General features: G+C 49.6%; 1 protein-coding gene across 1 annotated transcript in view; it reads left to right on the forward strand.

Annotated features, from left to right (window-relative positions):
• Nucleotides 1-24534, forward strand: part of CDH23 (cadherin related 23) — a 214096-nt gene that overhangs the window by 100451 nt on the left and 89111 nt on the right. Inside the window, 3 exon segments of the mRNA XM_030030571.1 lie at nt 6886-6964; nt 19081-19193; nt 21223-21411. Coding sequence (XP_029886431.1) covers nt 6886-6964; nt 19081-19193; nt 21223-21411 — 381 coding nt within the window.

Below are 24534 nucleotides of genomic sequence, written 5' to 3' on the forward strand. Positions count from 1 at the left end.
GGTTGCGGCTTGGGTGCAAAGCGGAGCCCTGTTTCCATGCTGAAGTGCAAACTCTCTGAATCATGAGATCCAAATGGCATCCAAAGAGAGGCAAACCTTTCTCTTCCTGAAACAACATGTTTCAAGCCAGCTCCAAAACATTTTGCCCTTTTTAAAAAAGACAGCCTAAGCAAGGAGGTTTGGGAAGCCTGAAACCCAAATAAAATCTTTTCCTAAACATTTTTCTTTTAAAAAGGTTCTCTGTTGTTCTTAGCACACAGTCACCCCATTTCCTCCCCACAGTGTATATGCATGCCAGTTCTAATAGAAAAGTTGAAGAAAAATGTAAACATTCCTGAAATGAGCCAGTTTTGAAAATGCCAGAATCATCAGCCATTTCAGCACTTCGAGCAGTTTCCCCCCAGGTTTTGCCAAATTGATCCAATCATTTTAGTTCTTCTGAAACTCGGTTTGTCAGCAAACTCGCTGTTTGTGGAAAACGTCTCCCGATCTCTAAATGCAGCAGGGCTTTTTTTTTTTTTCCCCGTAGCAGATGACGGGGAGTGTGGCGGGCAGGTTCGGCTTTGGGAGCTGTTAGCTCTGCTCCCAGCAAGGGTGCCCAGGACCTCCAAGCCCAAGCACCAGCCCGACGCGGTGGCATCCACCTTCCCAAGGCACAGCTGTGCATCCCATCGTTTTGCCTATAGGGCAAATGTTTTTATATATGGATGGAAAAACCTTCTGTCCTAAAATTGTGGTGCGGTGCAGGCATCTGTAGTACACGTGCATCCTGTAATGTCTTTGGTGCACTGGATCCGAAATGCCTGATGGCTCAGTTCATGCAGTGGTAGAGGGAACTCCAGCTCACTTCAGTTTATGCCTTTTTCTTCACTTTGGAGCAAAGCGCTGGCTCTGACGGCAGGGAGAGTGCTGGATCAATAGGGCTGAGCCCTACTGTCACAAATCCCGCCATCAGACAGCACATTACCTGTCTGCTGGCCTGAAGATCGCCAAAAAATGGCTTCATGAATTACTTTCGTGAAGTGAAAGTTTCAATGCATTTCAATGCTCTTGAGATTAAGGAGTATTTCTGTGGTGGGCAGCGTGAGCTGCAGGGAAGAAAAAAAAATGCAACTTAGATCACCCTTAACTGCGGGGAAAAAAAGCCTTAGATGAAATTATAGAAATGGAAGTCCCATGAGTATCAAAAATTATAGACTGCATCACCTTCATGGAGTGACCTGGTATCCAGCAAAGGGGATCTCTCTCAAATTAATGATATATATTAAGGCTGGAGCTCAACAATCTCTTTGTGTTGATACACCGATGTGCATCACGGTTATTCCCAGAACGTACACTGTCTGCAGTAGGCAAAGCAGCAAATAATCACTGTGTAACCTCACATAAGGAATGAATGAATGAAGGACTGCTCACCAAACTGTCAGCAGTTTTCTGACAGGTTTAGAGATTGTAATTTCTCTTGGCCCCATGTAACGTCTCCAAAGGAATTGAGATATCCAAGATGGATAGGTGCCACCAGAGACACAGTGAAGATGACAACTGCTGAACATGGGCGGTACTTTTGAGTGGTACTGCTTTCTGGTTTGGACCCAAAGTCCCATCCTTCCCGGGAGAAATCTCCACTGCTGGCTGAAACAAGGATGTGGCTTGCTATGGCAAGCCTGGGCTTTAACACGCGCATTTTCATCTTTCCATGGGAAGTCTCATCAGCTCTGCCCTACCACCTGAGGGAGCCAGTCGCACGTGCGGAGTGGAAACTGTCATGCTGCAGAATGGCTTGGTTACCAAAAAGTTAATGGCAAATTTGAGTGAGGAGTCTGGGCTTGGCCAACTCCTGTCCAAAAACAGGCTTCCAAGTCAAGCCAACGGGCTGTAGTGCGTTTGTGGGCGACGTTTGCCCTGCCGTCGGGCTCAGCAGGTCAAAACGTGCCCGAGACATCCCAGCCCCAACCCTACAGAGCGGAGACTTGCTGCTGCTCCATGCGCCCACTCTCCGTCTCTCTTGCCTCTCTTTTTATCTGTGGTGCACAGCATGTCTGTGTTCCTCTATCAATGTATCAGGCAAGAATACCTCATCTAAAGTGTATACATTACCTAATAAAATCCTTCTTATTTGGGATTATTGCATCAAATTTTAATTTCCTCACTCGAGTAACAGCATGTCAGCCAGCCCGTCAGTGAAGAGCCGATAGAAGGTGAAAAGAGTGGATAAACTGCAGCAAATTACCGCAAACAGATCTCTATCAGCCCTTTGACTGGAATTGACTGGAATTAAGAAGTGAGAAATAGGATTTTTTTTGCCGTGGCAGCTCTCTGAAGCGCTCCCCCCTCCTCCTTCTGCTGCAACGCTGGGCTGTGCTTTGCCTTTCAAGTCCCTAATCCTGTAAGAGATGAAGAAAAAAACGGGGTGGAGGGGTGCGAGAGGGGAGAGGAGTGCTGTTGTAGCTCTTATTTTTCTCAGGCTGGGATCTGGTAGCATCATTTAGAAGAGTTTTGGGCACATGCTTATTCAGACACTGAGAAGAAAGAAATTTCTTATCAGGCAAAAGAAGAGGATGCAGTGGGGACTTTGCTGTCCCTGGAGGTGTTGTATCTTCTTTCTTGACGCTGTTTATCGTCCCAGCATGCCTCAGACATCTCTCCCAGGGCACCCGAGTGCACCAAAGCTGCTTGCAGCTGTGGCAAAGCTTGGTGGCGTTGTATTTTTCATCCTCTGGGTCTTTTTGGGTGTTCGTCCTCACAGCGTCTGTAGACTGGATAGCATCACTGATGTTTTCCAGACAAGTTAACAGGGGCTGGAGGAGAGGGGCCATTTCCCCTTGCAGAGATGCTGTTGGTGCGATGAGCCCCTGCTTTTGGACCTCAGCTGGTGCATAGTCCAGACAGCATCGCAGCTTCACTTTGGGGATGAAAGAGGAGGAATCCACGCGCTGAGAGACAAGCTGAGGCCTATGAAAACGTGCTTTATTCCACAGGGAGCCACGTGAAGGAAGAGGGGGGGGGCAAACCCCGCTTGCTCTTGGTCCCAAGACTAGCAGTTGTATTCCCTTGCAATAGCATGGTACAGGTACGTGTCAAATATCATTAAAACAGTTTTAATTCTTCAGCACCATCCCCCTCCTCCTCAAAAACTCCTTGGGTTGAAGAAATAATGTAGAATCAGTGCTATTTTTGCCCTAGAGTCTCCATAGCTCTGACTTAATTCTTTCTTACAATATTTCCAGCCCATCAGTGTGAACACTTTATTAAAAGCTCAGGATTTTATTAAAAAAGGATTGATTTACCCCTGCCCCTCTTCAAAAAACCCTCAGATTTTGTTTGGATAATGTGCCATTCTTTATTTTCTTTGCCTTTTTTTTAAGCATAGGCTTTTCCAGATTATTACTTTTCGAAACCTCCTTCCTCCTTCCCTAGAGGGAGAAAGTTATTCTGTTCTGGTGCTTTGGTCTATACCCACCAGCCGAGTCCTTTCCTTGCAGCCACCATTGTCTGCGGCAGGTAGGCAAGTTGTCACTTGTTTTAAGAAACTTCAGGAATATTTGGGAGTTTCTAAGAGCCACAGGTTCATGCCGCAAATACCTGGGGTGAGCCCTGGGCAGAGCTGTTGGTGCTGGAAGTCAACTTGGCATTTCCATGAGTAAGTGGAAGCCTTCCTAGATGTGTTTGGCAAGAGACAGTTGGAGGATCCCCTCTGATTTAGGGGTGCAGTTGGCTGTCTCAGGGAGCCAGGGCACAGCATCTCCTGCCCTTGCCATGCGAAGACCTAGATAGGGAAAGGAATAGTGTTGTGGTTTGATAGGATTTTGGAAGAGAAATTGGAAATTGTTGAGATGTGGTTGGTGCGAGGTCTATCTTTGCCATTGTGGTATGGCCATGATCAAGGGCTTGTTTCAGTTTGGGGTGTTTTCCCATTTCTAGTCTCTCCGCTCTGGTTAGTTATCTCTGCTGGTATGGTGGACAAGGCGCTTCATGAACATCATAGGTACTAACAGATGAGTAGAGCCTGTGTGTAGTGTCGTGTTTTGCATCACATCATCTAGCTCCAACACACGCTGAATGGGAATACTCCTTCTTGTTGACCGTGCTGAGCAATCATGCTCTGGGGCTGTCTTCATCACTTGTTGCCACTCACTACAAAACCAGTAATTGCCACCAGCAACGTGGATAAACATTATGCCTATCCTGTGGCACTTGTTCAGCCTCTTCCCCAGAAGGATCAAGATTGATCCTAAACATTGTGTGGATGTTCGGGGAGGGATCATCCTTTCCCAGGAGCTGGGATCTGCCAGTCTTGTGGATATTGGAAGACTCTTGTTAAGGAGCTGGCAGGAAGAAGGGAAACCGGGCAGGATGTGAAGAGGTGCCCGTGTCCGTGCCCTTGTTGTGGTTCCAGGAGGCGGCATCCACGAATGGTAGGGAGCTCAGCTCCGCTCCGGCATGCGTTTGTCGGTCACTGGTGAAGTGTGGCTCATCCTCAGGAGGGGCTGATGAAAGGGCTTGTGGAGAAGGAGACGACACACAGGGCTGCAGGGAGAACAGGGGGAGACCCGATCTCAAAAACCAGCAGCGTGCGTGGAAGCCATTATCACAGGCTTGCCAAGGATCAGGTGAACCTTAGGGTGCTCTCTAGCAGCCCTCATTCTTGCGATCAGACGTCTGGATAATTTCTTTCCTATGGACGACTGTATGGCACGTGCTGCTGAGATATCCGAACAAGAGTCCCCCTCCTCCCCTCCCAAACTTTCCCTGCTGCAACATCTGCGCTCATCCTTTTATCTCTCCCAACAGCCCTTCCCCTTGGCTCCTACGGGAGGGACCTTTCCCGCAGATAAAGCGGCCGCAGCGTCGGCGGGCCAATTGCTATTCCTCGGCCATCGCGGGAGCCCTGCCTTCTCCCACAGCTGCCTTCCCTTTGAAATGTGCCGCACGGCAGGCGACACTTATCATTCTGCGCCGCTCCCTCGCTTTTTGACAGGCGATGAGCGAGCTGTCAGATGGACCAAGTGCCTTCACCCACCGCCCCTGCCACAGGGGAGCTCTCGTTTTGCCAGGGAGCGGAGCGGGACTCACGCCTGCCCTGTGGGGACAGCAGATTAAAGCAGAGTATGCTGGGGGAGAGCATGCCGGATTGCACGCCTCTCCCTTTTTTTTTTTCCTCCACTTTGCCTTGCCCTCCTTTCTGCATCCCTTGTTCTGCTTTCCCACCTGCTCCTTTCCCACTTTTCTTGTGCTTTTTATCTGTCCCTGCTCCTTTGGGAGGCACAGTTATTGTTGGTGATTTAGAGGCTCTCCGGCGGCTCCTGAGCCTCACCAGCCGAGTGCCGCTCAAAGGCCAGCGACCTGGGATTTATGGCTAATGTTCTCAGTTAATAACGTGGATTTACTTAAGGAGTCCATTGAAATGCCCTCGGAGATCAGGGAATGGGCAGTCTGCCTAGCCCCAGGAGCCTTCTTTATGGCCAGCAGCACCAAAGCATCTCCATCGAGCCCGCGGGAGCATGGCTCTGAAAGACGGGGAAGACAGCAAGTCCCTGCTTTTCCACTGGTGATGTTTCTGCAGCAGCTTTCCCTTTGGCCTTCAACTGATGGATTGCAGGGCAAACGCAATGCTGCTTCCTCGTTAGATATGCAAACGCCTCTGTTGACATTTCCTTTGAGGGCAAAAAAAAAAAAAAAAAAAAATTGCTTCTTTTCCCACTATTAATAATCCAATGAAAACAAGAACAGCTGAGTTGTAAATTTTTTCACACTACATTAATTATGTGCGTGTGCATGTGTTTGTATTCACATGGGCTCACTGCAGTGCGGCGGGGGAAGTACAGCTTATGGAGTTGACATAAGCACATGATGTTTTTATTTAAAGAACTAAACAAGAATTTTGTATCACTTTTATGTTCTTTGTTGGTTTTGGGGTCTCTTGGCCTCGTGGACCTTTCTGCTGGGCTATAGGAAACAGGTCTGTCCTGCAGGATGGAGGATGAGGTGGGTGAGCTGGCAGTTGCAGAAGCTCCTGCCTGTGGGCAATCCTCTGTTCTCAGCATCTGTCCATCCCTCCTTCTCCTCCTTCTTAAAGGTTTCAATTAAAATCTCTGCAGCTCACTTAGTTAGTGATGCAGCTGGATGCCGATGGCCAGCACGAGCATCCCTCATCACCTGGGGTGCCTCATTTGAAGAATGCAGGGGGGAGAAGAGGACCAGTTGAAACCAGGAAGCCAGCGGTAGATAAAACCAGTCTAGTGACTAGTGCTGAAGGTCATGGTGAGAGGGAATTGTTGCCTTTGGTTCTCGAGGGACTGCGGAGTGAAAATCTCTGTGGCGGAGGAGCGTATCCTTTTGCCTGTCAGCCAGAGCCTGTGCAGCTGTGCTGCTGCGAGGGGGCATGTCCTGGCTTTGCCAATGCTGCACCTTCAGTTCCTCCTTCCTCTTCTTCCTCGAGCACCGATAGCTGTGCTTACCACCCTGACCTTCCTTCCAATCCTCCTCCTCTGGGCAGGGGATGAGCAACACGGGGAATGAGTCTGGTGCTGCTCTCTCCAGTCCCTACGGACACTTGTCCCCGTACAAACCTACTGCACAGTCAGGCTCAGTCTGCTCGGTGGTTCAGTTAGAGGACATGTTCTCCTGGTCATGCCCTCAGCATCACTAGCTACATGCTGGGGTGGGTTAGCAGAGTTTTGCAGCTTGCACAGGAGCGATGAGTGGTGAGCCTGAACTGCCCCAAGAAGCAGGCGATGGGACTTTTCCATGACATGCCTTGCCCTTGCACAGGTTTTCCTAAGCACGTGGCCCACGGTAAGAGGTGCAATGCCTTGGCACGGTGCCCCGGGACCCCCAGCAACACTCAGCCAGGGTGGCTGTAACGCATTGTCTCCTCTCCCTCCCCAGGGTACCACCGTGCGGATGATAACGGCGATCGATCAGGACAAGGGCCGTCCCCGGGGCATCGGCTACACCATCGTCTCGGGTAAGTCTCGGGGGGGATGTGGTGGGGAGATCGGCAGGGATGGAGGTGCTAGCCCTGCAATAAGTCTTTGTACATCCCGTGCCTGGGAAATCATATTTGGCTAAGTTTCTCCTTGACTGTACTGCTCGCTCATTTGATTCAGTGTCACTAATTACTGTAGCCTACTGTTACGACTGAAAGCTTTTACCCCTGTGAAAGGCTTTGTCTTCGGCGCTGTTGGAGCGCATCATTCGTGGCATCTCCTTTTCCTCGAGCAGCGGACGTTATTTCTAACAAATCTGACAATATCTCATAGCGAAACTTTTCAGTCCTAACGACGAGCCACAAACAGCTCCGCTTCATGCAACGCCATGGAGGAGACCTGCAAAGAGCCGGGCGTAAAACTCTTGCTGGCGGTGCAGTGGTTATTGTTTAGGGAGAGAATGGGACTGATTACGGGCTGAACAGCTCCTGGTGGTTTCCGTGGCATTTCCCAAAAACCTCCATGCTGAGGGCTGCCCTCCCAAAGCACTGCCGGAGCTTCTCAAGCTGGGAGGCAGTGGGCTGGACCCGCGAGGGTGCAGGGCTAGAGAATGAAGCTTAATTAGAGTGGTGGAGGGTTTCTGCCTTCCGAGAGCCACGTGGATTAATCCTGCCTTCACGGACTGGCTCTGAAGCCTGGGGAACCTTTCCCAGTAGGTGTGGGTAGCTTGCTGAAACTGATGTAGCCGGTGACCCGTGGATCCTCGCTGGGTAATGCTGGGCTCCTTTGGGTCCATAGCTTGTGGACCTCTTCTGATGGCAAAAGAACCAGGGGCGGGGCAGTCTGGGCAGGCGTTTCCAGATAAAATACAGCTGCATTTTGGAAAGGCCAATTTTTGGAGCTGGACCCGTGTCATTTAAGATGCCTTGAGGTCAGCGAACCTCCGCCGTATCCAAGGCAGACTTTGATGCTCGCTGGGCTGCACTCAGACGCTGGTTTTGTGGGGCTGTGCCCTGGAGACAGACGGATTACTCGGGTTAACCAAGGAGCGAGGGACCAGCTTGGTGGGACTGGGTTGTAACGCTTTTTCTGGCATTGCTTTTGGGGGGAATCTTCACAGCAAGAAATGGCAGCAGTGCCTCCTCTCCTCACTGTGCCACATGCTCTGGGCGCATCTCCTTCGAGCTACACGTGCGGAAATAATTTCCCAGTTTCTCTTCCTTAAAGCCCAGCCATTTCAAATGCTCTTTTAATCAATCTCGAGGGTCAAGGTGATTTCACCCTGACTTTCAAGTCCACTGATCCTGACTGCAAGTATCCAGGTCAGTCTGCCTTTGAAGATACAAGGATTATTTATTCCTCTAATTCCCCCTGCAATTTATTCTAATGTTCCCCCAGCATTAATTAGATGAGAGGTTCCCCCAGATTGCGTGTATCAACTGGCCAAAGTGCAGCAAGGACTTTCTTTTGGCTGATACGGGCCCTTTTTCTCTGGAGACTGGACTGAAACCTCAAACTAATTTTGCAGAAGCTGCTGAACTACTGTGAGGTTGGTGAAAGCCTTCAGCTTACAGAAACCTCACCCAGCTAAAGCCTGAAGATAGTCAGCAGCTGGGAAATCACCTTTGTCCTGTCTTCACCCTCCTTTGGGCACCTGCTGATGGCCACGGAGCCTTTTTCTGACTCAGTATGGGTTATACTGTAGGTATCTAATTTTCCCTTGTCAGCGCCGGTGCAATACAAACAGCTCTGGGTTTCCAAGAGCCTTTATTTGATGGCTTAAACCTACAGAAACAACCGTGCAATCTATAGAGGGTTAATTTGCTAAATGCACCCATCCGCTCATGGTCACATCAGGCTTTCTGCTCATCGGACAGTCACGGCTGCTCTACTGAATCAAGAAAACCTGGATTTTTACCTGGAACGTTCACGCATGCTCTCATTTTCTTGTCTATCTTTGGGTTTTCCTGCGAAATAGCCACGACGTTCCTTTGCGAGCGTCCCTCGCTCAGTGCCAGGGTAGCCGTCAGCCCGGCCGTTACGGCCGGGCGGAGGGATGGTGGAAGGGAGCCAGGCGTGCTCCTGGAGCCTGGCGGCAGCGGGGTGCGGAGTGACAGGCAGGCACATCACCGCAAACAGCCTCACATCTGCTTGCACATGCCAAGAACTTAATCCCTGCCCCTGGTCCCGCCCGGTGGGGGGCAGCTCTCATATCGGAGAATCAGACAGAATACATCAAAGAGTGATTAAACTGCTTGGCTTTTTTTTTTTTTTTTTTTTGCCCAAACATGAGAATTGCAGAGCGTTTTCATAACTGGCCAGGAGACCTTCTCCTGTCGGCACCAGCGTCTTGCAGAGCGGTGGTGCTGGGAAGGATCAGCCCGTGGACGGACTGAGGGATGACTGCAGACACCCGCTATCGCCTCCTGCCTCCTCCCCACCCTCACCCTACCTTCGGCTTAAGGCAGAGGTTTCCAAAATCCCTGAAGGATTCTGGGATTCAGGACGCTCCGCTTCCGCTTTGAATTGAGTTTGTTGACAGAGCCAGAGTTTGCCATCTCCGTTCGGCTGCCAGACTGTGGCCGAGGTGCGTGGCTGAAGGCAAATTTTAAAGAAAACGTGGTCATGGGGCAAAAAATTTTTTTTCTGAAGTCAGTAAGGGTGTGAGTGCCTCCCCCGCTCTTCTCAAGGCATTCTTTTATACTTTCCATGATTTGCTTCTGGCTTCTGAAAGATGATGTTACCTTCTGATGTCTGAGAGTCCAGACACAGGAACCGGCAGCTCGCGTGCCTCCAAAATCCTGCTCACCCAAGGTGAGCAATTTTTTTTGGCAGGCAGGTAAAGCCTAATTAATTTGTCATTATCCTCAATCACAATGGTAAAGGTCAGCGAGCAGATTTTGTGCCTGAGCTGGTAAATTTTTATGGCAATTTTGTAAAAAAAAACCAGCCTAACATATGCGAATGGGGAAGCAAATTAAATTAGAAACCAACCGTAAGCAAAAGTGAAAATGGCTGGTGGAGGTAGTAATTATACCTGGCTCTTCAGCTCACTTGCACAAGGGGAGGTGGAAGTGATGCTGTTCCCATTTCACAGCAGGGATGGGTGATGCCTCTTCCCAGCTATCCTAGGTCTTCAGGTACAGGGCTCGCACGTGGCTGGTCTGATTTTACGGGCTGGGGTTGAATATACAGCAGCGAGAGAGCTGAAAAGCAACCTAGCTGTTTATCATTCCTTCGGTATTAATATCTAAAGCATTGGTATGATTTGGAGGTGGGGTATAAAAATTAATTTGGAATTGCCGGTGTCCTGTTCAGCTCCATCCCTCGGGTAGCTGTGCCTCGGGATATACTGCAGCAGCTCTTATTTATACAGCTATCTCCAGCACAAGGTCCTCCCCTGACAGGAAAACAATAAAACTAAAAGATTAACCATAACCACATAAAATAAGACTTAAGATCTAACTTTATGCCGCCAGCTTACAAAGCTGTTAAGCCTGAAATGACGGAGGAGCGCTGATCTAGCTGTGTCATGGCTTTGGCTAGTTGTCCTGTCAGGGCAGACGAGCCTGCCTGCTGCCTGCCTGCCTGCCTGCCTGCACTGGGAATCATTTCCATATCTTACATGGAAAAGCCGCTCAGTTGTTTCTCCCCCTTCCTTCCAATCCGAGTGTTTTAACCCCATGAAAACACGCACTTTTTCACCCCGTGCTTTGCAAGGAGTGGCATCGCCGCCTTGCAAAAGGCCATTTGAAAAAGAAATCCACGCTGAGACCTCGCAATTCAAGCCCCTCGTGCCGACAGGCTGGTCGTTGCCGGGGCTCCCGTCGCTCCCACGGGTGTTTCTGCTGCTTTTCCCAGGCGAAAAGGAGGGTTCAGGCAGCCCGCGGCCGGTGCCCTGCGAAAGCCCTCCCTCCCTGGTTCCCTGGCTGCTTTGACAGGTTGGAGATGCTCAGCCATTGAGGTCAGGACTCTGTTTGAAGGACAGATAATTAATCCAGCAAAGTAATCCACAGTTCCTTTTTGGCAGATTTATGGAGATAGCCTCTGTGCTGGGGACTCTGCCTCATCATCTTTCATTTCCCAGGCAAAGCGAGTGACTTGTTGTATAACACGACCTGTTCTAGATAAGGCTTTTCATTTAGGGGAACTCTCTGGTCTAACAGAGATTGATTTTCCCGGTGGAAATTGGAGAGTCCCGGCGCTCCCGGCAGGATCAGGCCTGCAGACGGCAGTGTGTTTTCACGTTTGCTGCTGCTGCACGTCGCCTGGGGCACGGGGAATCCTTTGGCTCTTTAAGAGAAGGATTTTTATTGTGAATTAAACGGCAATTGAATTAATAAGCAGGAGGGGACTTTGGCCTGCAAGCTCTTGTTAGGAAAACATATTGTATGACCGCAGTCTCGCGCTCTTCTCACTAGCAGTAAACTTTGGGTTTCATTTATTTCCAGGACAGTCAGGAGACTTCATGTCTCCTGGCATGAAGATGTAAAGGTGACCTGTGTTGCTTGGGCAGGCATCGAAGGGTTAAACCAGAGGAAAGGGTCCCGGGGCGCTCTCTGCCTGACACATTTCAGGTGCGGTGATGGATGGGCAATGGGAGATTGCACAAGGGCAATCCCTACGTCCTTCCCGGGCCTTGGAGAGCCCTGCAGGAGAGAGGGGAGGGAGCACGGGGCTTTCGGTCGGTGAGCTGGTCCTTAGGGCTCTTCGCAAACCCTTAGGGCATATTTTTTTTTTTTTCCCCAAAGTTGATTGTTTTAGGAGACTGATGCAGTTTCTGGCAAAGCACTTACTTCCTAAAGCTGGTGCATCCCGAGGGAAGCATGAATTAAAAATCATTATTTGCACAATGTAATAGAATTGTGAGTTACAAAAGCAAGAAGGAAGCGTGTCTGAAAAGAATTGTTCACCATCTTTCTTCTGGTTTTCCTGCTAATGAATAAAATATCTCATATATATATTTGTAAAAAATCAGTGCAGCAGCTCTCAGAACATGTTTTACATGGTCTTAACAGATCTGGAGTCCCTCGCTGCCTTCCTTTTGAAAGTGCAGCATGAAACCTTGAGGTAAAGTTAAGTGGCCGAAGAGGTCTCCCAACCTTCAGCTGCTGACACGTCCCTTCACATTTTGAGCTGACTTAACAAAGAAGGGAGGGCAAAGCAAACCGCTTCCCTGAGTCCCTTAAACCGGACATCAGGGAGAATCCTTGGAAATAGGACCTACTAATTTTAATATTCCCGTTGCCAGTTGGCCTACATTGCGCCGGCTTTTTCCCACATTCAGATCATTCGGTGAACTACTAGGGTGTTAAAGTCCTCATAAATTACACCTGCTGGGAGGGCCTTCCAGTGTGATTTAAAGGCAGTCATCATAGCAGAACATTTCTGTAGGAGGACACGCTGATGGGTGGAAAAGTGCCTTACGCCGAGTTATTCATCAAAGGCTGTTTTTCCACCCTGCCAATGCAAGGGGATGAGACAGCACAAAGAAGAGATGGTGGCTGCGGCCACAGCCCCTCTTTTCTTGGCTCCGTTGCTCCTCGTCTTCCTCCCCGCTGCTAACTATGCTTCGTCGTCACGTTGGCATCTTGCTTTGGCTCCCTGGCAATCCAGAAATCACTAGAAAGAGATACGGTTGGGATAATGTTTTGCATGGCAGGCGGTCCCCCAGCAAATGGTCTTCGGTAATTAAAACTATACATTCCCATTTATGTGTAAATACAAAACAAAAGCATATTTTTTGTTTAATTTCTGGGACTTCCTACTTAACTTCCTGGGATTTAATGTGTATTCAAGATGTTGGCAACCGCTGGAGAAGGATGAACCTGCGCTGTCTCTGTTCATGCTGGGGTTAGAGAAAGCAACTGTTTCTGAGATGGTTTTTAATGGAAGTTTTTCTGAAAGGTGTTGAGCCTGGAGATGTGGTGTTTATGTTAAAAGCTGATTCAGACTTGTTACCGGGCATATTACAGCATACTCCTTTCATGTTCTCCTGGTGAGTCTGCCTACTGCTGTGGGAGAGGCAGAAGAGGTGATTTGTGGGTCTCTCAATCCAGCCCAGGCACAGTAGCCGTTAAGAAAGTGCCAGTTTTCTGTGTAGGCATTCTTTGGCTGCGGGCTGAGAGCGTCTTCTGCAACCGCTGCTCCGAGGTGACGGTGCCTGGCAGCCCCGACCAGCCCGTTCACGCTGTCTTCTGCGCCCTGTTTATTAGGACAAAATCCTCTGCGAGCTCGGGTGGCGGGTTAAAGTGTTGCGTTTACAGAAATGAGTGAAATAAACATTTAGGGTAGTTTTCCCCGCGTTGCTCTGCTGTCTTGACTCACGATCCAGCTGTTGGCTGCTCTCCTGTAGCAGGTTTTAGGGTTAGATTCACGGAAAGAGGAAAGGCTGGGAGGAAAACAACCAAGCCAGGCAGTGCGGATGATTTGCCTTCCCTTTGAGCCACTGAGCATATTTTAGATGGCGTGGGGGAACGGTGGTTGTGGTCCAAGACTCAGCGTCCTTTCATGTGGTGAATTACACTCAGAGCAGGAATCTTTAAACTCTGCGGGATCTGTTCTCCTCTCTGGTACCCGGCCGCAGCTCCCGGGGACTTCGGGAGGGGGATTGCACCTCGGGTGATAAATCTCTCCTTTTATTTTCTCGTACTGTACATTCGGTTCTAAAAAAGGGAACCGTGCGAGCATTTAATCCAAGCTTCTTTTGTGGCTCTGCAAGATCAGAAATTCTGCCAGTTGTGCTAGAACGGGCAATTAAATCTTTTGGGGAAGATACTAAAAATGCCTGTTTGCAGAGCAGGCGTGTGCGGAGGAGTGCCGGCACGCAGCTTTGGGCTTGAATCAGTTGTCCCAGAGAGAGCCGCATCTTCTGGGAAGAAGAGCAAACCAAAGTCCAGAGCGGGAGAAACGGGCACCGGTTTTTAGAGCATCTTGATTTCACGCAGAATGAAGAAATATTGCTCAGGTTGTAATAACCCCTTTTCCTTTGGAAATAACTTGTTCCCTTTGAATTTAAGCGTGGGGCAAAGTATCTGCCCTGGTGTGCTTCCCTGCCTATCGCACGGGGGCAAAAACTCAAGGTGAAGAGCAGCGAGGTGGTCACGGCAGCTGATGGACTATTTATACGATGATAACTGTGTCTGTTGCTGACTCTATGAACCACATCCAACAGCATCTATTTCAGTGCCGAGGAGTCCTGACGGAGCACATTTTGATTAATAAATTATCCGGCACAAGGTGTGTGATGGGTTCCCCTTTCACATCTCATGAAAGTCATCCGCTCCAAGTTCAGCGGCTCAGCAAGCCCTGTGCTTTTTGAGGCTGCAGCTCCCTGATACAAATGGCCCTTCGTGTAGCCGGGGGTGAGAAAATTCTTCTGCGCGGGGAAATCGGCTTCCTCTGGCTGACAGGTAGCTCTTTGCTAGAGCTGGGCAATAGCTGCATCTCTTTCTCCTAGGGTTTTGAACAATGCTCAAAGGCCAAAGGGGTAGGGAAGAAGGAGGAGACATCAATGTCTTTTTTTTTCTCTTTTTTTCTTCTTTTTCTCTTTTCTTTTTTTTTCTCTTTTTTCTCTTTTTCTTTTTCTTTTTCTTTTTCTTTTTCTTTTTTTCTTCCCTGGGTTTGAGCCAGTATTTTTAATGGCCTTTTTAAACTGTGAGAGCGTTGGCTGAGGGCAATTAAACATTATGGCCCTCATCTATAAAACCCCTCGTTATAGCAGTGTTTCTCCAAAATTATGCCTATGCCACCATCCGTTCCTCAATGAGCCTGGAAAAACACTGCGAATGGGCTACTGCCATCCATCCTGTTGCTCCCAACCCAGCACCACATTGGTTCCTGCCTCCCCGGTTCCCTGCCCGGCCGTGGCGGGTGTAGGAGCTGCTGCTGTCCCTGTACCCCCACATGGACAGCGGGATGGGAAAGTTTTCCTTCTCCTTTTACCCATGTCATAACAAGAAGCTGGGCTCGTATGTTCTAAGCAAGCCTGTTCCTTGCCAGGTGAGAGCAACGAGTTTGCCAGAAATGCATTCATATTGCTGTCCCAAAGTTAATCCTTTTTTTTTTTTTTTGTTCTCACCTTTCCTTTGTCTTTTTGAGTATTTAAAAACATTGTGTGTTTTGCTTTCCTTCTCTCTGTGCTCCCTTTTGCTGCTCAGCCTTTCCCTTCCCATCATTTAAGTTCTGCCCCATCTCTGATTCCTACCCTGGGTCTCTCTCCTGGTCTCTCCTGCTGTCCCCTGCCTTGCGTTGTGTCCAGCTCCATAGGTTTGCAGTGGTAGCAATGAGGTCAAAGCGGAGCCTGCCTTCATACGGGATGTCCCTCTGGGGTGGATGCTACCTCCTAGGCAGCCTCGCGTTTACTTTCTCCTCCCTGCCCTGCTTTTCTTAAAGCCATCTTTGCTTTCCCAGCACTTGAAAGCAGAGCTCCTCCTTTGCTGATGAAAGACCCATTTATTCCTTAGCTTTGCCTGCTCTGTGCAATGGAGCTGGATCGCCTGGTTCTCTGTGAACGTGCCACATCCTTGTCCGGATGGGGAAGGAGGTGGAGGACGTGTAAGCCTCTGTTTAGCAGAAACCAGAGCATGGTCTTGGGCTTCTTTCTCAAACCGGAGGCATGGAAATGAAGTCCTCGGTCTCCATCTAGAAATGCTTTTGGTGGTTCAGACCAGACTTCAGGCTAGGCAGTAGATGGCTCAAGCAGGGACACGTCCAGCAGCTGGTAACTCCTGAGCCAAGGGAGCGATCGTTTCGTTGCCTGCCTGGCGCGGAGCAGAAGGTTGTGTGTGCCATGGCGTGAGCACTGCTCGTGAGAGAGAATGCGAGGGGGACACAAAGGAGGGGGGGCAGCAGGGGCACCTCCTTGAAGGTCACTTGGCTTCACTGTCAAGTGTGGCCACAATAGTTCCTGTCTGCATCATTAAAACAGTTTGCAGAGTGCAAACTTGGAGATGGAAAAGTCTGCGCCGTTCCGCGTCCTCCGAGAAACAGGATTATCTGGGGATCTCAACTGGGTTTGAAATCCCTGCAAAGGTTCTCCATCCCCTCCGTGTTCTCCATCACGTGTCTGTGCATTGCGGTATCACTTCAAAACCAGCGATGAGCAAACCGCTGTTTGCTCTGTTGACATGCCCGGCAGGCAGCGCTGGCCACTGGCCACGCAAGCCGTTGGCCAGAGTTTTGGGGCAGCACGACCAGAAGCTGGCTCAGCTCATGGCATCCACCTGCCTCCGAGGACACCACGGGCACGGGCGGCTGCGGGTGGCCAGCTGGGAGCTTGCAACCGGTGCAACTGGGAGCAGGACGGAGCAAGCGCTAGAAGAGCAGTGGAGCGGACAAACGGGTTGAAAGCCATCAGTCGGTGTGCCCGTCTGCACCGGCAGCTGCAGATTAAGCCGTGCTTAATTCAGGCTCGGCTTTTTCCTGGGTCAGGAAGATGACCGAGAGATAATGGGAGAACCAGGCGGGGAGGAGAAATTATACAGAGGTGGGGAGGGTGAGAGACTGGGGGGAGGGAAAGACAAAATTGGCTGGTTTGCCCCCTTTTTTTTTTTTCCCTTGCTCCGAGGAAAGCGAAGACATGCGAAGATGATTAGAGAGATTTTTGCAATGAAAGCGTCTCGGGGGAATGTGCATTGTTCGGCAGTGCGAGTACTTCAGCGGGGATCACTGGTCAGAGGAATAATGAAACGGTGGTTGGAGAGGCATTGTAAAGGAAATTATGAAAGGCCTCTGAGGGACGAGTTTGGAGACACCTCTTTCCTTTCTGAGGCTAATTTGCAAAGCCGGCAATTCTCTGCTAGCAGAAAGGCGCCATGAGATGCATATCTGCCATCCGAGCGGTGTTGGGGAGGCTGAGCCTAGAGAAAAGCCTCTGATGCGCAGCCTGGGAGGGTATTTGAGTCCCTAATTTATTCGTCCATCCTTCAAAAAATGACTGTGGTCAAATGTGAAACACATAACCATTTTTAGGACACGGAGCTCGGTGCTGGGTTTAGTCCATTGTGTCAAATTCCTGCCCCATTGACCTATTTCCACTAAAATCTGTTGGTCTCCACATTTACAGATTCCTGTTAGCAGAACAGTATTTTGCGATTAAAAAGGTATTTTATTACACTTTATATTAGGGGGAGTGTACCAAGATTGCCCTGATGCATAAACTTTACCATGGCAACATGGCATCCTGGAGCATTTAAATGCCTTGCAGCACAATTCAATACATCTGGTGAAGTGTCCTTCAAAGCTGGTGTCAGAAGTCGTCTCTTAAAAAGTCAGCCGTAAATTACAGAGCAAAGGTGGGAAGTCAAGACGAAAAGAGGGGAATCGTCCGACAGAGGAGACTAGAGATCTTCATGGATCGCAGCGAAAGTTGGATTAAATAAAAGCAAGGCTGCTGCTAATACTTTAAGTAGCCGCGCATCAGTTCATTAAGCTGGCTAGCAGTCAATGGGCCATTTCGGATGGAGAGAAGAGAGGACCAAGGACAGAAATGGGAGGCATTCGGTCCAAGAGGAACATATAAAGGCTCGGTAATGGGGGAGAAAGGTGTTATGGCACTTAGGGCTCTGGGAGAGAGAGGAGATGCTGGCAGCCAGCGGCTCGTGAAGGCCAGGGTGGCTCCCGGGGCTGGGAGGGAGGGGAGAGCCGGACCTGGAGCCTTTGGCCATCCCACAAAAGGTGCAGCTGTGGTTAAACGGGGGATGGGAAGGGAGCGAGGTGGATGCTGAGTGATGGGAAACAAGTTTCTGCGGCAGCAGATCTGTCTTGCAGCTCCCTTCCAGGGAAATGACAAATGTTGTGTGTGTTTCGTTCGCGCTGAGATATATTGAGAAGACAGGGGTTTTTTTTATTTTTGACTGGGACGAATATAGCGTACCTGCAGGGTTTCCTCGCTCCCATTTGGGGCTGGATCAGAGGTTTCTGCATACTGTGAGACAATGAGGGGAGTGGTGTGGGTGGCCATATGCCTGTGTATAACCTCCTTGATCATCACTAATTCAGCAGCCTCCTCTGGTATTGTGTCAGGCTGGCATCAGGTATCCCAGGTTCCACATACCAACTGCTTGCTTTTGTCTGGCTGATAGAGAGAGGACCTGGGACTGTCGCAAGGGCATTCCCAGTGCAGGACATTTGCCTTTTTAGCATCTGCTGGCCGTGAGACTCGAGCGTTGTCTTAATCCTCTCTGGGTGTCTAATTCCAGAGGAGGAGTCAAGCTGAGGATAGGATGCTCGGCGGAGGCAGCAGAGCCTTCCATGGCGCCTTGTCTGGTTGCTTGCACATAAGAACCGGCAGAGAGGCCAAATTTGGCTCAAGTAGAGGAAAACAAAGCAGCTGCATGGGGTCAACGTATCTGGCAAGAGCATAAAAGCAGGGCAAGAGCCTGTAGTACTTACCCTAATACTCTCCCTGGCACCAAATATGTCCAGCTAAGAAAATTCCTGAGCTGCATGTGGCTTCTCTGTTATTTGATAGATTTTTATTCTTTCATTAACCTCCTCGGTCTCTCCTTGAATACGTGTGGACTTTTATCATCCACGGCATCCTCTGGCAAGAGTCCCCACAGTTAAGCTACTGCTTGTTATGTGAAGAATTACTTGTGAGCTTGGTCCGTCTGCACCTTCCTCTGATTAACCTGGACTGATGTCCCTTAACTCTTATATTTTAAGAGAGAGGCCATGTCCACCTCAGGGACACAGTGCCCTGCGAACGCAGGTGGTTGTTCAGAGGGGAGCACCTGGATTCGGCCCGGGTTTCAGCAGTGCTATTGCATATTTTAATAACCAAAACCCTTTAAAATTCTTCAGCTGCCTGCAGCATTCGCGACTTTATCGGCTGTTGGAAGGAAAGCACCATCGTGAGCCCTGAGCTGGGGCAGGTGAGAGGAGGAGAGGATCATTACAGCCATTACATTTTAAAGCACATTGAGATAATGCGCAGGGTTCACAGAGCCCACTGCAGCCTGTGCCCAGCTTGGAGCTCCTGGCCTGGCAGTGGGTTCTGCTCTGTAAAACCTCTCTTTCAAACACCGGGTCCAGTCGTGCATGGAGGGGGAAGAGGCTCGTGTCCTCCCGCTTTCCTCTGCGTTACCCCAAGCACCATTTGGCATCGGCGGTACCAGCTGCTTGTGCTCACACTGCCTGTTATTTTTCTCAGGTAACACCAACAGCATCTTTGCGCTGGACTACATTAGTGGAGCCTTAACTCTGAATGGGCCACTGGACCGGGAAAACCCTTTCTATAGCGCTGGATTCATCCTCACGGTGAAGGTGAGACCTCCTCCATCCAGCAGGCACGCTGGCAGAGCAGGATGGGGAAAGCATCCTGCTTTTGGGGACAACTCCGTCGAGGTGGAGATGCAAACCTGGGACATGTTGCTCCTGTGGGCATCCAGAGCCATGATGTGCTGTTCCCTAGCCAAGCTAAGCGAGATGTTTAACACAGCCCCCTCGTATGGTGGCCCAAAACGTGGTTGCCTCTATATGGATGTAACCATTTTTGGTGCCCTGCCCGGTCTCCAACTAGATCTGCCTGTGGTTGTAGCTGATGGCGGCATGCAGATGCCCTGGGATTGCAAATAGCACAGAACATCTACATTCAGGCACCTGTTTCTCACCTTTCTCCCCTTAAAACCCTGGAAAAACAGGAACGTTTTGTCATGTCAGCGGGTAGCGGTGTAACAGGGCATCGTCTGCGTCTGCCCGGCGCAGGCAGGCACGGCGAGGGAGTGATGCTGAAAGTTGCCTCGTCAAGAAAAGGCACTGGAGCGTGGTCTTCCAGCCCCACCAGCCCCACCTGAGAGTGGCTCCCCGGCTCTGCTCGCAGCCCTGTAATTAAAATCAATACCAAGCTGGGCAGCTGGTTGGAAACACATTTAGAAGTATAGATTCTGCTGGGCTGGAGTGGGGAAAAATCAGCACTGTAGGAAGGGTCATTGATTGGGAGGGCAGCAGGCAGCACATCGCCTTCTCGTTTTGGCAATGCTTTGTCGGGGGCGTCAAAGGGAGAAGAAATTACCCCTCTTGGTCCCAGGCACAGGTTGTACTGTGGGCTTTATGCATGGGGAAGAGATCCGCATCCGTCCCTGATATCTCTTGGTTTGGGATTTTACAGTTTCAATTCAGTAGAAATCAAGAGAGGGAGGATTGTCTGGTTTTAATAGGGACAAAAATATCTGTTTAATCTTGGAAAGGTTTGTGAATCTGAAAACTTGCCTGTTTTCCTGCCTGCATGATAATGGAGTTCCAACTATATTCTGTTATTCTGATAGATTTTTATTTCCTCTCCCCACAAACTTTGCATCCTCCCGCAAATGCCAACTCTCGGCGTCCTGCATCCCCGGGACCCAAAATGTTCTCTGCTGCTCTCGTCCTGGAGCACGCAGTGAAAATACAGCTGGATTGCTCCTTGTTCGGATCAGCCTGTTCTGCTGTTGTGTGCAGAAGCGGTGAATAGCAATGAGCCGTGTGGGTCGTGTTAATGTTGCTTTTCTGTGCCCACAGCAAAGCAAGATTATCCAAAGGACAAGAGGAGGGACTCTGCTTGAAAAGGCTGTTTCACAAGTCTTGCTTCTCTGGCAATAAAATCTGCACTCTTTCATTTTGGGAAAGCAAAATTAAAGTCCTTCTTGAGACAGAGGTGTGATACGGAGTCATGACTCAGCTCTGTATTTAGACACATGTTGCCAAACCTATTTTAAGGTCTAAATCTTGTTTTCCTCTGTTGCCCTAGTTTTCTGTCCCTTCGGTAGCACTGTGGTGGTTAGCTGCCTGCTCCTGGTTCCACGTCAGGAGATGGCAGAGGAGAAAACAGGAGTGCTCCTTGCTCCCTCGTGGTCTCCCTTATTTTGAGGTCTGTCCCCCACATCTCACAAGGCAATTTTTTGGTTTAAATGCTTGTGGCAGGGAAATCACCTACTCATCCCCTAACGTGACTCTGAGTCCTGACAACCTGTTGCATGACAGGGGCAAATGAGAACTTGGCCACAGCCGTCCCAAGGGAAATGTTAATCCCCTGGGAAGGTTTGCAAGGGTGCTGTGGGTCTGAAGCATGGGTGATGGAAGAGCTGGGTCAATATCTGTCTGTGTTAATGGGTCAGCGGTGTGGAAAGGTGCTCAAGGTTAAGGGGCAATGGCAGAACCGACTGAGCATCCTTCCTTGGCAAAGTGGAGGAAGTAAAAGCTGCAAGAATCTCTAATCACGGCACGCGCACCTTCTTCTACATATATTCTTTGAAAAATACTGCGACATTTATTCTTTGAAAAATAAATGCTGCCCTGTTGTTTTGTCTCCTTGCAGGGGACAGAGCTGAACGATGACCGCACACCCTCTAATGCCACCGTCACCACCACCTTCAACATCCTAGTCATAGACATCAATGACAACGCACCTGAATTCAACAGCTCGGAGTACAGCGTGGCCATCCCAGAACTGGCCCAGGTGGGCTTTGCCCTTCCCCTCTTCATCCAGGTGCAGGACAAAGACGAGGTGAGGTATCCCCTGCCACGGGCGCTTCTGTCCATCCTTTGTAGGGTAGCACTGGTGTGGTTTTGGGGGTGCAGGGAAGGCTAAGTCACTGATGAACCTGTGATGACGTGCATGGTTATGTCCTGATACCCACTTTTTCAGCTCTTACTGCTGCCGTTGCTCTGCTTGCTCGGTACCCCGAATGAAGGTGCCCTCCCCAGAGCGCAGTCACAGCATGTGCTTTAATGCAGTCAGGATCGCACGGCCACTGAAAGCCAGAAAATAGGATTGTGTGGGATGCTGATTCTCACCCGCTTCTGAGGGCTCTTGTTGGGCAGTCCTTTGCCAGTCTGTTTTAGAAAGGGAGGAGGTTTTCTGCTGGGCTCCCAGGGGACCTGCCAGGGAGGGGAAAGAAAGGTCCTCCGGGCTTTCTGCCCTGGCAGGGACGGGTACCGCTGCTGTCAGGGAGGAGGTAAGAGATACCCGCTAGCGTGGGGCTGGAGGAAGCGTGGCGGGGACTGGGATACCAGTTCATCACCGCAGACGAGCCGGCAGCACTGGAGGCTTGTCCCTCCCTTGTGTTAATGGAGCTTGTATTTGTTACGCACCCGTCCATGCCACGTAGGGATTGCAGCATGTTTTCCAGCCTTGGGCTTGCAGCCTTCAATTACTCTGATTATTTGACTTGTGCAGTTCACGTCTGGCTGCTTCTGTGTGCCGGTACCCTCCAACCCCGCCACGCTGTGTGGTGTCTGCTTCAAACAAGTGCTGACACCTCATGGTGAACTTTCCAAAATCCCTCGGAAAGGCTCTGGCTACAGGCTGCTACCATCCCTACTCCTCTTCAGGCCAAGTGAGAGACAAGGGGAGAGGAGTTGTCAGAATAAATGGTAATATCAGGATGTTTTCCCGATGCTTCAGGTAAACAATGTGATAGCACCAAGGAATACGAAAAGGAACATCTCCCCCTCTCCACCAAAATCCCAGTGGGTCATCTTCTAAGATGCCTCTTCTGGATGAAATGATGGATTTGCTTTTCCCCAGCCCTGGGTGGAGTTCACCGTGTCTCGTAAAGCCACCCAGAAACCCCATTTTTTTCATGTGAAGTGATTATGACACAGAACTAATACTCTACTTGTGACATGATGTCACCATCCAAGAGTTATGAGTTCAGCCTGAAGAGGTGCAGATGAGCTATTAAGCAGATAAAGAGACTGTTTTTTCTTGAAAATGTCAATTGCTAATAAAGAAGATATGGATATGACAGATGCTTAGGATAGTTTCTGAATAGAGCCGCTGTCGTGCTTTCTGAGAGATGTCAGCAGATCCGTTCTTGAAGGGCATTGTAACACTCCTGTTTGTGCCAGAAGGATGAAGGATCTGTCATTATTTCTGGTTAAAAGCTCATTTTACTGGAGTGACTCCCATTCAAGAATTCACTTTTCAGCCTTGCTAATTTTAAAATGGGAGAATAAAAAATAGCCTTGCCTTCCCGATTGCGCCAGCAAAAAATAGACTCATTCTTTTGATGTATTTCTTTAACTTCCTGAGATTTCCCCAAAAGAATTGGCTGAGATTTTTAAAACTGCTGAGAGGACCTCTTGCACTAAGGGAGTCTGAAGGAGTTTTACTGTACATGTCTTTGGAGACTGTCATATTAGCCTGGATTGCTTTGACCGTAGCACTCTTTTCACTGATAAGAAGCACAAGAGAGCTGATGTCTTAGAATATCTGGAGGGAGGAAAGTTATAAGCAATTGGGGTTTTTTTTCTACATTATCCTGCGGTGGATCTTTCTTATTTCCCCTTGTGGATGCTTGCAAATGGATTAACCATCAAGGTAGCACTTTGGGGGAAAAAAATGGTGAGAGGATACCCAGGTTGTGAAAAAGATGTATGTGAGATAGAAGTGGGACTGCGTCTGCAGCCAGGCTTGTTCTAGCACTGCTTCCCGGGCAATGTATTTATAGAAGTCCCAAGACCCCCAAACTTTCAGTAAAAAACTTACAGAAAAGGAAGATAGTTGCCTGACGGTGATATTTTCGATGCTCAAGTACCTCATGAGAGTTGCAAGGCTTCTACAAACCATCTGGATTTGAGGTAGCCAAGATGGCACCAGGCTCTCTCGGCTCTCTGTGGGTGCAGGGGTGGAGGGATGGGATGACGAGGACCGAGGTCTTCAGGCAGGGATGCGACTGAGGACGTGGCTGACAGAAGCTATTTTGCCAGCACGGCCTTCATGCTGGAGATGACACGATTCATTTGTGTAAGGGGCAAAGGAAAACAAGAAGAGAATTATACATGTCTCCAGGGAGAGCAGCTAAATAAATAAATGAGAGCAGATGGATAGAGACATATGAAATCAAAGCTAGAGTCTTCAGGAAGATCATTTTACTTGAGTTTTGTCTCCTGCCTCCCAACCTATGTCGTTAAGTCCTGGGAAAGCCCCTTGGCAGGTTGGTTTCTTTCTGGAGCCAAGCCATCGAGCCTTGTTCTGGTCCCTCCAGCAGATTTTGAAGCTGTTCCTTCAGCCCTCACGCTTGTTGAGGTCCTACTTGGATGGAGCAGCCCACGCCCGAACCTTGCCCCACGCAGGAGTCCTGTGGAGTTGGGCGGCCTTGGGGAACCTGCCTGCCATCGCACCCCGGTTGTGTCTTTGTAGAGCTGGGAAAAGGGGTTTCACCTGGGTCTGGCCCTTAAAACACACTGCGTAGGCTGCCAAGGCCATTAAACAAGAAGGCGTTTTGTAACCAGGCCCACGTGGCCTTTTTAAATGGTGGGGTTTTGGTCTTTCTTTCTTCTGGTGTGTTTTGCACAAACTTAAATGATTGCTTTTTGAAGGAGTTAGATTAAACGATTCAGCAAAGCACTTAAAAATGTATTTACATTGCACACAAGACCACGCTTGAAAGCATGCGCTTGAATTTACCTCTGTGTTTAAGTGCCTTTCTGGAGCTCGGCTGGCATTAACATCTCCGACAAGGTACCTAAGCTTGGTGCCTCCAAGGAGAAACCAGTTCCTCTGAGTCTGTCCCTTGCAAACTCCCAGCTGCTGTCCCTCAAACTTGGTCACGGTCTTGCTCCAAGAGGAGCTGGCTGGGGGCGCGAGGTGGCATGGGGAGCATCTCAGGAGGATGCACCCAGA

The sequence above is a fragment of the Aquila chrysaetos genome, chromosome 11 (assembly GCF_900496995.4).
Source record: "Aquila chrysaetos chrysaetos chromosome 11, bAquChr1.4, whole genome shotgun sequence".
Lineage (NCBI taxonomy): Eukaryota > Metazoa > Chordata > Aves > Accipitriformes > Accipitridae > Aquila > Aquila chrysaetos.